Source organism: Hypanus sabinus, chromosome 20 (assembly GCF_030144855.1).
Source record: "Hypanus sabinus isolate sHypSab1 chromosome 20, sHypSab1.hap1, whole genome shotgun sequence".
NCBI classification, from domain to species: domain Eukaryota; kingdom Metazoa; phylum Chordata; class Chondrichthyes; order Myliobatiformes; family Dasyatidae; genus Hypanus; species Hypanus sabinus.
The window spans coordinates 61846678-61859726 of record NC_082725.1 but is presented as its reverse complement, the minus strand read 5'-3'; the positions used below and the strand labels follow the sequence as shown (position 1 = coordinate 61859726).

The window sequence follows — 13049 nt, the reverse complement described above, 5'->3', positions numbered from 1 at the left end:
CCAAGCAAATTCTGCTCTAAAATATATATAGTCAACATCTACCTGAAAGGGCATTCTAAGCAAAAGGTAAATGCAGATGTGATATTGGAAGATAAGAGCAATGTGTCATTGGCAAAGTCAACATTCTTCGACACATTCAGTGTTCAAAGTTCTGTTTTCCCATTCACTCTAAAGTCAAGTTCTGGAACATCAGCAGTTGCTGGAAGAAAAGCCAAGAGAATTTGTTATGGAGTTAATGCAAGAAGTATATGAACAAAGTGGATGAGCTTAGAGCATGGATCAGTACTTGGAGCTATGATGTTGTGGCCATTACAGAGACTTGGATGGTTCAAGGGTGGGAATGGTTACTTAGAGTGCCAGGCTTTAGAAGTTTCAGAAAGAACAGGGAGGGAGGCAAAAGGGGTGGGGGTGTGGCACTGCTAATCAGAGATAGTGTCACAGCTGCAGAAAAGGAGGAAGTCATCAAGGAATTGTCCACTGAGTGCCTGTGGGTAGAAGTTAGAAACAGGAAGGGGTCAATAACTCTACTGGGTGTTTTTTCTAGAACACCCAATAGTAACAGGGACATAGAGGAACAGATAGGGGGGGAGACAGATTCTGGAAAAGTGTAATAATAACAGGGTTGTCATGGTGGGAGATTTTAATTTCCCAAGTACTGATTGGCATCTCCCGAGAGCAAGGGGTTTAGATGGGGTGGAGTTTGTTAGGTGTGTTTAGGAAGTTTTCTGACACAATATGTAGATAAGCCGACAAGAGAAGAGGCTGTACTTGATCTGGCATTGGGAAATGAACCTGGTCAGGTGTCAGATTTCTCGGTGGGAGAGCATTTTGGAGATAGTGATCACAATTCTATCTCCTTTACGATAGCAATGGAGAGGGATAAGAACAAACAAGTTAGGAAAGCATTTAATTGGGGTAAGGGGAAATGTGAAACTATCAGGCAGGAACTTGGAAGCATAAATTGGGAACGGATGTTCTCAAGGAAATATATGGCAGAAATGTGGCAAATGTTCAGGGGATATTTGCGTGGCGTTCTGCATAGCCACATTACAATCAGATGGAAAGGATGGTAGGGTACTGGAACCGTGGTGTACAAAAGCTGTTGAAAATCTAGTCAAGAAGAAAAAAAGAGCTTACGAAAGGTTCAAAAAACTAGGTAATGATAGAGATCTAGAAGATTATAAGGCTAGCAGAAAGGAGCTTTAAGAATGAAATTAGGAGAGCCTGAAGGGGCCATGAGAAGGCCTTGGTGAGCAGGATTAAGGAAAATTCCAAGGCATTAGTTTCAACTTGATCATGGATAAAGATGTAGTCCTTAGGTTGAGGTTCTAAACTGGAAAAAGGCCGATTTTGAAGAAATGAGAAAGGATCTAAAAAGCGTGGATTGGGACAGGTTGTTCTCTGACAAGGATATCGTTGGAGAAATTTTGAGAGTGCAGAGTTGTATGTTAAAGGCAAAGTGAATAAGGATAAGGAACCTTGGTTCTCTCAGGATATTGGAACTCTGATAAGAAGAGAGAGATGTATGACATGTATAGGAAACAGGGAGCAAATAAGGTACTTGAGTATAAAAAAAGTGCGGAAAAAAAACTTAGAAAGAAATCAGGAGGTCTATAAGAAGACATAAGGTAGCTTTCGCAGTCAAGGTGAAGGATAATCCAAAGAGCTTCTACAGGTATATTAGGAGCAAAAGAATAGTAAGGGATAAAGTTGGTCCTCTTGAAGATCTGAGTGGTCGGCAATGTATGGAACCAAAAGAAATGGGAGAGATCTTAAATAGGTTTTTTGTGTCTGTATTTACTAAGGAAACTGGCATGGAGTCAATGGAAATAAAGCAAACAGGTATTGAGGTCATGGAACCTATACAGATTGAAGAGGAGGAGGTGCTTGCTATCTTGAGGCAAATCAGAGTAAATAAATCCCCAGGACCTGACAGGTTATTCCCTCGGACCTTGAAGGAGACTAGTGTTGAAATTGCAGGGGCCCAGGCAGATATATTTAAAATGTCGGAATCTACGGGTGAGGTGCCGGAGGATTGGAGGATAGCTCATGTTGTTCATGAAAACAAGGCTCAAAAAGTTTAAAAAAGGCTCAAAAAGTAATCCAGGAAACTTTAGGCCGGTAAGTTTGACGTTGGTAGTAGGTAAATTATTGGAAGGAGTACTAAGAGATAGGATCTACAAGTATTTGGTTGGACAGGGACTTATTAGGGAGAGTCAACACAGCTTTGTGCATGGTAGGTCATGTTTAACCAATCTATTGAGAGTTTTTTGAGGAGGTTACAAGGAAAGTGGATGACGGGAAGGCAGTGAATGTTGTCTACATGGACTTCAGTAAGGCCTTTGACAAGGTCCTGCATGGGAGGTTAGTTAGGAAGATTCAGTCACTAGGTATACATGGTGAGCTAGTAAATTGGATTAGACTTTGGCTCAATGGGAGAAGTCAGAGAGTGGTAGTGGAGGATTGCTTCTCTGAGTGGAGGCCTGTGACTAGAGGTGTGCCACAGGGATTAGTGCTGGGTCCATTGTTATTTGTCATCTATATCAATGATCTGGATGATAATGTGGTAAATTGGATCAGCAAATTCGCTGATGATACAAAGATTGGAGGTGTAGTGGATACTGAGGAAGGTTTTCAAAGCTTGCAGAGGGATCTGGACCAGCTGGAAAAATGGGCTGCAAAATGGCAGATGGAGTTTAAAACAGACAAGTGTGAGGTATTGCACTTTGAAAGGAAAAACTAAGGTAGAACATACATAGTAAATGGTAGGGCACTGAGAAGTGCAGTAGAACAGAGGGATCTAGGAATACAGATACAAGATTCCCTAAAAGTGGTGTCACAGGTAGATAGGGTAGTAACGAGAGCTTTTGGTACATCGGCCTTTATAAATCAAAGTGTTGTGCAGAAGAGTTGGAATGTTATGGTGGCATTGTATAAAGCATTGGTGAGGCCGAATTTGGAGTATTGTGTGCAGTTTTGGTCACCAAATTACAGGAAGGATATTAATATGGTTGAAAGAATGCAGAGAAGGTTTACAAGGATGTTGCCGGGACTTGTGAAACTGAGTTACAGAGAAAGGTTGAATATGTTAGGATTTTATTCCCTGGAGCATAGAAGAATGAGGGGAGACTTGATAGAAGTATATAAAATTATGATGGGTATAGTTAGAGTGAATGCAAGCAGGCTTTTTCCAGTGAGGATAAGGGAGAAAAAAAAAAGAGGACATGGGTTAAGGGTGAAGGAGGAAAAGTTTAAAGGGAACATGGGAAGGGGGGGGGGCTTCTTTACACAGTTTGTTGGGAGTGTGGAATGAGCTGCCAGATGAAGTGGTAAAATGTGGGTTCACTTTTAACATTTAAGAAAAACTTTGACAGGTACATGAATGAGGTGTATGGAGGGATATGGGCCGACTGCAAGTCAGTGGGACTAGGCAATAAAATGGTATGGCACAGCAAAGAAGGGCCAAGAGGCCTGTTTCTGTGCTGTGATGTTCTATGGTTCATTCTACAAGTATGTGAAGAGCAAGAGGATAAGACATGAGAGAATAGGACCAATTCAGGGTGACTGTGGAAAAGTGTGTATGGAACCAGAGGAGATAGCAGACGTACTTAATGAGTACTTTGCTTCAGTATTCATTATGGAAAAGGATCTTGGTGATTGGAGGGATGACATAGTGGATTAAAAAGATTGAGCATATAGACGTTAAGAAAGGATGTGCTGGAGCTTTTGGAAAGCATCAAGTTGGATAAGTCTCTGGGAGATGTACTGTGAGAGGTGAGGGAGGAGATTGCTGAGCCTCTGGCGATGATGTTTGCATCATCAATGGGGACAGAAGAGGTTCTGGAGGATTGCAGATGTTGTTCCCTTATTGAAGAAAAGGAATAGAGATAGCCCAGGAATTTATAGACAAGTGAGTCTTACTTCAGTGGTTGGTAAGCTGATGGAAAAGATCCTGAAAGGCAGGATTTATGAACATTTGGAGAGGCATAATATGATTAGGAGTAATCATTATGACTTGGTTAAAGGCAGGTTGTGCCTTATGAGCCTGATTGAATTTTTTTGAGGATGTGACTAAACACATTGATGAAGGTAGAGCAGTAGATGAAGTGTATATAGATTTCAGCAAAGCATTTGATAAGGTACGCCATGTGAGGCTTATTGAGAAAATAAGGAGGCATGGGATCCAAGGGGACGTTGTTTTGTGGATCCACAGTTGACTTGCTCACAGAAGTCAGAGTGGTTGTAGACGGGTCATATTCTGCCTGGAGGTCAGTGACCAGTGGAGTGCCTCAGGGATCTGTTCTGCGAGCCCTTCTGTTTGTGATTTTTATAAATGACTTGGATGAAGAAATGGAGGAATGGGTTAGTAAATTTGCTGATGACACAAAGGTTGGAGGTGTTGTGGATAGTGTGGAGGGTGTAATAGGTCACAGCAGAACATTGATAGGATACAAAACTGGGCTGAGAAGTGGCAGATGGTGTTCAACCCAGGAAAGTGACGTAGTTCATTTTGGTAAATCAAAATATGATGGCAGAATATAGTATTAATGGCAAGACACTGTGGGAGATCAGAGGGATCTTGGGGTCCAAGTCCATCAGACACTTAAGGTTGCTGCGCAGTTTGACTCTTATGGTTAAGAAGGCATATGGTGCATTGGCCTTCAGCAACCGTAGGATTGAGTTTAAGGGCCAAGAGGTAATGTTACAGCTATATAGGACCCTGGTCAGACCTCACTTGGAGTACTGTGCTTGGTTCTGGTCACCTCACTACAGGAAGGATGTGGAGACTATAGAAAAGGTGCAGAGGAGATTTACAAGGATGTTGCCTTTTGAGAATAGGTTGAGTGAACTCGGCCTTTTCTCCTTGGTGCGGCGGAGAATGACAGGTGACCTGATAGAGGTGCATAAGATGATGAGAGGCATTGATTGTGTGGATAGTCGGAGGCTTTCTCCCAGGCCTGAAATAGCTACCATGAGAGGGCACAGTTTTAAGGTGCTTGGAAGTAGGTACAGAGAAGATGTCGGATAAATTTTTACGCACAGAGTGGTAAGTGCGTGGGATGGGCTGGTGGTGACGCAGATGGAAACATAGAAACATAGAAATAGGTGCAGGAGTAGGCCCTTTGGCCCTTCGAGCTTGCACCGCTATTCAATATGATCATGGCTGATCATCCAACTCAGAACCCTGTACCAGCTTTCTCTCCATACCCCCTGATCCCTTTAGCCACAAGGGCCATATCTAATTTCCTCTTAAATATAGCTAATGAACCGGCCTCAACTGTTTCCTGTGGCAGAGAATTCCACAGATTCACCACTCTGTGTGAAGAAGTTTTTCCTCATCTCGGTCCTAAATGGCTTCCCCTTTATCTTTAAACTGTGACCCCCTCGTTCTGGACTTTCCCAACATCGGAAACAATCTTCCTGCATCTATCCTGTCCAATCCCTTTAGAATTTTATATGTTTCAATAAGATTCCCCCTCAATCTTCTAAATTCCAGTGAGTATAAGCCTAGTCGATCCAGTCTTTCTTCATATGAAAGACCTGCCATCCCAGGAATCAATCTGGTGAACCTTCTCTGTACTCCCTCTGTGGCAAGAATGTCTTTCCTCAGATTAGGGGACCAAAACTGCACACAATATTCTAGGTGCGGTCTCACCAAGGCCTTGTACAATTGCAGTAGAACCTCCCTGCTCCTGTACTCAAATCCTCTTGCTATGAATGCCAACATACCACTTGCCTTTTCCACCGCCTGCTGTACCTGCATGCCCACCTTCAATGACTGGTGTACAATGACACCCAGGTCTCGTTGCACCTCCCCTTTTCCTAATCGGCCACCATTCAGATAATAATCTGTTTTCCTGTTCTTGCAACCGAAGTGGATAACCTCACATTTATCCACATTAAATTGCATCTGCCATGAATTTGCCCACTCAGCTAACCTATCCAAGTCACCCTGCATCCTCTTAGCATCCTCCTCACAGCTAACACCGCCGCCCAGCTTTGCGTCATCCGCAAACTTGGAGATGCTGCATTTAATTCCCTTGTCTAAATCATTAATATATATTGTAAACAACTGGGGTCCCAGCACTGAGCCTTGCGGTACCCCACTAGTCACCGCCTGCCATTCTGAAAAGGTCCCGTTTACTCCCACTCTTTGCTTCCTGTCTGCCAACCAATTCTCTACCCACATCAATACCATACCCCCAATACCGTGTGCTTTAAGTTTGCACACTAATCTCCTGTGTGGGACCTTGTCAAAAGCCTTTTGAAAATCTAAATATACCACATCCACTGGCTCTCCCCTATCCACTCTACTAGTTACATCTTCAAAAAATTCTATAAGATTTGTCAGACATGATTTTCCTTTCACAAATCCATGTTGACTTTGTCTGATGATTTCACCGCTTTCCAAATGTGCTGTTATCACATCTTTGAAAACCGACTCTAGCATTTTCCCCACCACCGATGTCAGACTAACCGGTCTATAATTTCCCCAGTTTTTCTCTCCCTCCTTTTTTAAAAAGTGGGGTTACATTAGCCACCCTCCAATCCTCAGGAACTAATCCAGAATCTAAGGAGTTTTGAAAAATTATCACTAATGCATCCACTATTTCTTGGGCTACTTCTTTGATGCAGACCATCTGGCCCTGGGGATTTATCTGCTTTTAATTCCTTCAATTTACCTAACACCACTTCCCTTCTAATATGTATTTCCGTCAGTTCCTCCATCTCACTAGACCCTCGGTCCCCTACTATTTCCAGAAGATTATTTGTGTCCTCCTTAGTGAAGACAGAACCAAAGTAGTTATTTAATTGGTCTGCCATGTCCTTGCTCCCCATGATCAATTCACCTGTTTCTGACTGTAAGGGACCTTCATTTGTCTTAACCAATCTTTTTTCTTTTCACATATCTATAAAAGCTTTTACAGTCAGTTTTTATGTTTCCTGCCAGCTTTCTCTGATAATCTTTTTTCCCTTTCCTAATTAAGCCCTTTGTCCTCCTCTGCTGGTCTCTGAATTTCTCCCAGTCCTCAGGTGTGCCGCTTTTTTTTGCTAATTTATATGTTTCTTCTTTGGACTTGATACTATCCCTAATTTCCCTTGTCAGCCATGGGTGCACTACCTTCCCTGGTTTATTCTTTTGCCAAACTGGAATGAACAATTGTTGTAGTTCATCCATGCGATCTTTAAATGCTTGCCATTGCATAGCCACCGTCAACCCTTTAAGTATCATTTGCCAGTCTATCTTAGCTAATTCACGTCTCATACCTTCGAAGTTGCCCTTCTTTAAGTTCAGAACCTTTATTTCTGAATTAAATATGTCACTCTTCATCTTAATGAAGAATTCCACCATATTATGTCACTCTTACCCAAGGGGCCTCGTACAACAAGATTGCTAACTAACCCTTCCTCATTGCTCAATATCCAATCTAGAATGGCCTGCTCTCTAGTCTTTTAGGGGACTCCTGGATTGGTACATGGAACTTAGAAAAATAGAGGTCTATGGATAACCTTATGTAATTTCTAAGGAAGTACGTGTTTGGCATAGCATTGTGGGCTGAAGGGCCTGTATTGTGCTGTAGGTTTTCTATGTTTCTGAGTCAATAGGAGGGGAGGTCTCCTTACCCTTGTTAGCCGTCACTGAGTGTGATCATATTCCTAGGAAAAGGGATGAAATCTGAACCCCTAAAGCTGCATGTGGTCATTTACATCTTAGGACATAGCTGACAAGATTCCCCCACGGGATCACAAGAAGCTGTAGAAAATCGTGAACTCAGTCATCTCCAGCATGGGTACAAGTCTCTGTAGCATCTAGGACATCTTTAAAGAGTGATGCCTCAAAAAAGGCAGCATCCATCATGAAGGACTCCCATCACCCAGGACATGCCCTTTTCTCATTGGTACCATTAGGGAGCAGGTAGAGGAACCTGAAGGCATACACTCACTGATTCAGGAACAGCTTCTTCCCCTCTGCCATTAGATTTCTGAATGGACATTGAACCCATGAACACTTCTACCTAACTACATTTTCTGCACTAATTTCTTAATTTAACGATATGTACCATCTGTGCACATAAGGTACGTGAACTCTGCAAAAGTGCACCTTATGCCCAATGACTGGACCTGAGTTGGGTCATAATGGGTAGAGTCTGTCTCAGTGGTGCTCGTCAGCACATTTAAGACTAATGTCCTGGAGAACAGACATACAAAGTCATTTCAGACCCTGTGAGGTAGAACCTATATGAAAGGGAAGATTGTCGGTAAACAAACCAAGCTCTCTGCTCAACCAGATTTAGGCAACCTGGTCTTCTATTGCTTGGAAGATGATTATAAACTGGCAGCTTCCATTGAAGGTGAGGTCTTCCTTCGAATCATGACAAAGAGTTTAGCAAAGACATGTTAAACAGTTAGGTAGCTCCTTTCTTTTCTGCTCTCCATGACAACTTTTACAAAAGCAGCATTGAGCAGGCCCTCAGTTGACTTGGGTCCCTCAGTCACACATTAAAAAGGAAACCAGAAATGAAAGATCATTACATGAAGAGACTCTGCAGGAACAATTATGCTGAGCTAACACCCCCACCAGATTCCAACAAAAAAAAAACAGGTTATTTGCTCAATTTTGGTGTTTAACAGCTACCTAAACCTGCACAAGTATGAATTGTCTGATGCCAGTGCTCATTTCAAAGGTGTACCACTGAACAATGTGCTCTTGCAGGGTCCAGACCTATTAACAGTCTGCTTAGGTTCCTCATGCACTCAAAACTAAGTCTGTTGCAGTGACGACAGACATTGAACTAATGTTTCACAGCTTCCTAGTGAGAGAGGATCATCAAGACTACCTCAGATTCTTGTAGTTTCATGATCACCGGCTGGACAATGAGATTCTGGAGTACTGCATGAATTCATGCATTTGGTAACTGTCCCTCACCATCTGTGGCACTCTTTGACCTTAAGAGGACAGCTATTGAGGGAGAGAAGGAATTCGGGACTGAAGCGCTGAGGTACACAGGCATTTCTATGATGATGGTCTTAATTATTTTCTAGTGTTGAAGAAGCAGTCAACTTGCTGAAAGCAGCGCAAGACATGTTGGTGCAGTTGAATCTCAGACTACGTAAGGTCATATCCAATAGTGCTGAGGTCATACAGCATTTCCCATCTGAAAATTTGGCATAAGGTCTACAGAATGTTGATCTTGGGACCTCCCTTGTATGCAGTGCAGTCTGGGCCTTGGAGAGGAACTCATTACCAACACCCTTATTTTCCAGATCCCTGGTACTGAAAGAGCCTATTTGTCCCTCTTTGATAAGTCAGAATCCAGGGATGCTTCACATTGACAGAGCTGACCTCGGACACTTCTGCATGGGATGTCCCTCTCCCTAAAGAACCAAAGTAGATTCTGTGTTCACAGTAAGATCCAATGTATTAGATGGTCAACCTAGAAGAGCCAATATAACTATGTTATATATGCCACAAGTGGGTTCCAAGCAAATCAGCTCGCCCTCTCCTCATGGTTAATTGGCCCAGCACTTCTTGCTGATCCCCACGGGGAATGTTATCAAGGCTGGTATTTTTGAAGTGAGAAGAGTTAAAAGACTGTGCAGTAAGAGTATTTCAAGACCAGTTTCTGAGATGATCCTTCCTTTACCAAAGACTAAATGAAATGATTATTTTACTTTTAGTTTCAGTAGTTTGAGAAGCCATGGGGAGTGTTCTGGCTTCTAGAAGCTCATTTTATAATTTTCTTTGTGGGTTAATTTTGATTCAATTTAAAGCATATTGTTTCTTTTGCAGGGTAGGGCACTCCTCCAACCCACACCCCCAAACTCATCTCATTGATTGGAACACCTGACTCCAAACAGCTTTTGTAGAAGGCATTACCCCAAAGGTTCACATACTTTCTTGAAACTAGGCTGTGACTGTTTAAACGGTGTACTCAGTGTTGATGAGAAGAAGCACAGTTGTTTGTGTATTGTAATTTAATCAAATCTTTTCTGGCACCTTTCTGTATACGTGTCCTTGATGGCAGGTGGGCTAGTGCTGGTGATGCATTTTAGAGTTTTGACTACTTGTTGCAAGCAGGAGTGAAATTTTCATACCATGCAGCTTCTTAGGAGGCTCTCTACTGTGCACCTGTAGAATTATGTGAATAGATATGCATAGTCTGGCTCCCTTCAGCCTTTTCAGAAAGTTGAGGGGTTGGTGTGCTTCCTGTAGAATCATGTGCTTCACATGAGAGATTGTGCAAGATGTGCACTCCCAGGAGTCTGAAACTGCTCGCAGGTTTCCGCTGCTGTGCCATCAATGTAAAGAGGGGGTTGTGTGGTGTGAGTTCTCCTGAAGTTGATAACTATATCCTTTGAGAAAGAGTTTATTTGCCTGGCTCCAGGACTCAACAATGTGGTCCCTCAGGTGTTTGGCATGCAGTCATTTGTGTGCAGAGTGTACAGCAGTGGGCTCAGTGGGGCACCCATGTTGAGGATGATGGAGAGGGAAGAGCAGTTGTACATCCTGACTATCTGAGGTCTGTTCATTAGGAAGTCCAACACCTAGTTGCACAGTGGTGTATTTAGACCGTGGAGTACAAGCTTGTTCACCAAAGTTTGTGTTGAATGTCAAACTGAAATCCAGAAACAGCATTCTGACATAAGTGCCCTTGTTTTCCAGGTATGTTAGGGCCAAGTGCATGACAGATGCTATGGTATCTGTAGTAGAGGAGTTCTGTCAGTAAGCATATTGGTGAGTGCCCATTGTAACAGGAATGGAGTTTTTGACATGTGCCATTACTAGCCATTCAAAGCACTTTATTATGATTGGTGTCAGTGCCACTGAGTGTAGTCATTTAGTTCTGAAGGTGTAGAGTTCTTTGGTACAGGGATGGTGGTTAATTTGAAGCCTGTGGGGGACAGCAGCCTAGATGAGTGATGTGTACTTATCCAAAGCAGAACCACATGAGCCTCATGTCAAACCACTTAGATTTCTGAATAATCAGATTGGTGACGTTTTATTGTATTTAGATTTCTGTATTTGGTGCTTATACTAACACTTTGAGTTCTAGCATTTAATCTATAAATACTTTATGTTGCTATGGCAAATCAGTTGCTGTAATTAACTTTGCTTTTCACTCTTTCCATTAGGTGATTGGGAGGATATAGACTCTGCTGATGAGGTAGAAGATGAATTAGAAGAAAATGAGAGCGAAGTTGATAAAGGGTTGAGGGTAGACTCTCCACCTGCTGCCTTTCCGATCACAGACTGCTTATTCTGCTCTCACCATTCACGAACTCTGTTAAAGAATGTGAATCATATGACAAAATCCCATGGTTTCTTTATCCCCGATATTGAATATTTAGTGGATCTAAGGGGGCTGATAAAATACTTGGGTAAGTACCACAGAGTTCCAAGTTATGGTAAATTCAAGAGCTTCTATATACAGCTAAACCGTGTTACAGCAATTTGGACAACAAAACTTTGCCATTACAGAATTCACAAATCTCTACCAAAGATCTGACATTAAAAAAAAATCCATTCTCTTGGAATTTGTATGTCAACTTTTTTTAGCTCCAATATAAGCATAAATATTATGACTTGTGTAATGGAAAATCACAATATGCATGACTTTCTGGGAACATAAATCCCTTCCTCATCCTGTTATGTATGGGTCGTCTACATTAGTTAACAATTGAGGTAAATTATTTTGGATGTTATTACTGTCAAACACTAGGATTGGATACTTATGCAAAATTATATATTTTGGAGAGGAAGTTTATTGTTTTGAAGTTACTTTATCACATATTGAAGCTGTTTGAGATCTGGTGGACTTTGGGGTGGGATACATACTGTGCTGACTAGCTGAATACTGGTAATGCATGCATGTATCTTTGTTTTAGGAGAAAAAGTTGCTGTAGGAAATATCTGCCTGTGGTGCAATGAGAAGGGACGGTCTTTTTACTCACTCGAAGCTGTCCAGGCTCACATGGTTGACAGCAGTCACTGTAAACTGTTCACAGATGGTGATGCTGCTATTGAATTTGCAGACTTCTATGATTTCAGGTACTTACACATTTTGGGCTTTAGAAAGTGTTTGATATTTGCATACAATTATGTTTTGTCAGAAAATTGTGCTGTCTTTCGCAGAAGCCAAGATACTATTAGTTTTTTAGGAGGAGTAATGTGTGGTCATGCTGTCTAAATCATAATATCCCTCTGTATCCAGGTGAAGCTCTCAGTTACGTTGCTTTTAACATTTGTTTACTAGAAGAGGAAAATACACCTGGATTGCTTATGACTTATTTACATACTTACAGCTTTTGCATCTCCATTCACTGTAATACCCCTGTAGTTTAATTTTCAAACTGTGTACTTCCAGTTGCTTTTTGCCCACTTCTCCACCCCCCTCCCCCATGTCTTCAGCATCTTCCATTCTTGTAATTTCCTTATAACTATGACTTTGGTCTTGCAAGCCAGAACCAGTTTTGAGAATATCTGCTACATTTTCAGCTTGACCACAACTACTATTGAAATCTCTTAAAATCCATTGTGTAGTATAACTTATCACCAAGCTTCTTTTCCTTAAGCTTACACTTATCATAAACTTCTCCTTTGTCCTCAGCACTTTGACCCCCTAGTCTGAGAGAATCTTCTGAGGTAATTTTTCCATTACTATTAATTTCCTTTATTATCCCTCATTATTTCAACAGTGAATAAACACTTGTTCACCCTCATGAATTCCAACTCACCAATTTTCTTTACAAATTTAATGAGCTGCACCATCTTCTTCCAGGACTCCTTTTCTGTGAAACCTTTGATCCCACTGCTTCCATTCCTAATTTCCAAAATGGCTGACATAAAAATGGCAGGTTCTTCATGGGTATTGACCATCCCTGCTTCCCAAGAAATGGGACTGAATGAAGCCAGGTTTAATATTCAGAGGGCTGATATCACTGTTCTCTTCAGTCAGTTTCTTCGGTACCACACATGATATTTTCCACCTAGAGGAACTTGTCCAGTGTTTTTTTTAGAATGTTATCACCTGTCTTCACTCTCTTCT

General features: G+C 41.8%; 1 protein-coding gene across 7 annotated transcripts in view; it reads left to right on the top strand.

Annotated features, from left to right (window-relative positions):
- The window catches only part of znf622 (zinc finger protein 622), a 44527-nt gene that overhangs the window by 18272 nt on the left and 13206 nt on the right, over positions 1 to 13049 (top strand). For all 7 annotated transcript variants that reach the window (XM_059945622.1, XM_059945618.1, XM_059945621.1 and 4 more), the window contains exons 3-4: positions 11137 to 11382; positions 11890 to 12052. In XM_059945622.1, the coding sequence (XP_059801605.1) occupies positions 11137 to 11382; positions 11890 to 12052 (409 nt within the window). The remainder of the gene's footprint in view (positions 1 to 11136; positions 11383 to 11889; positions 12053 to 13049) is intronic.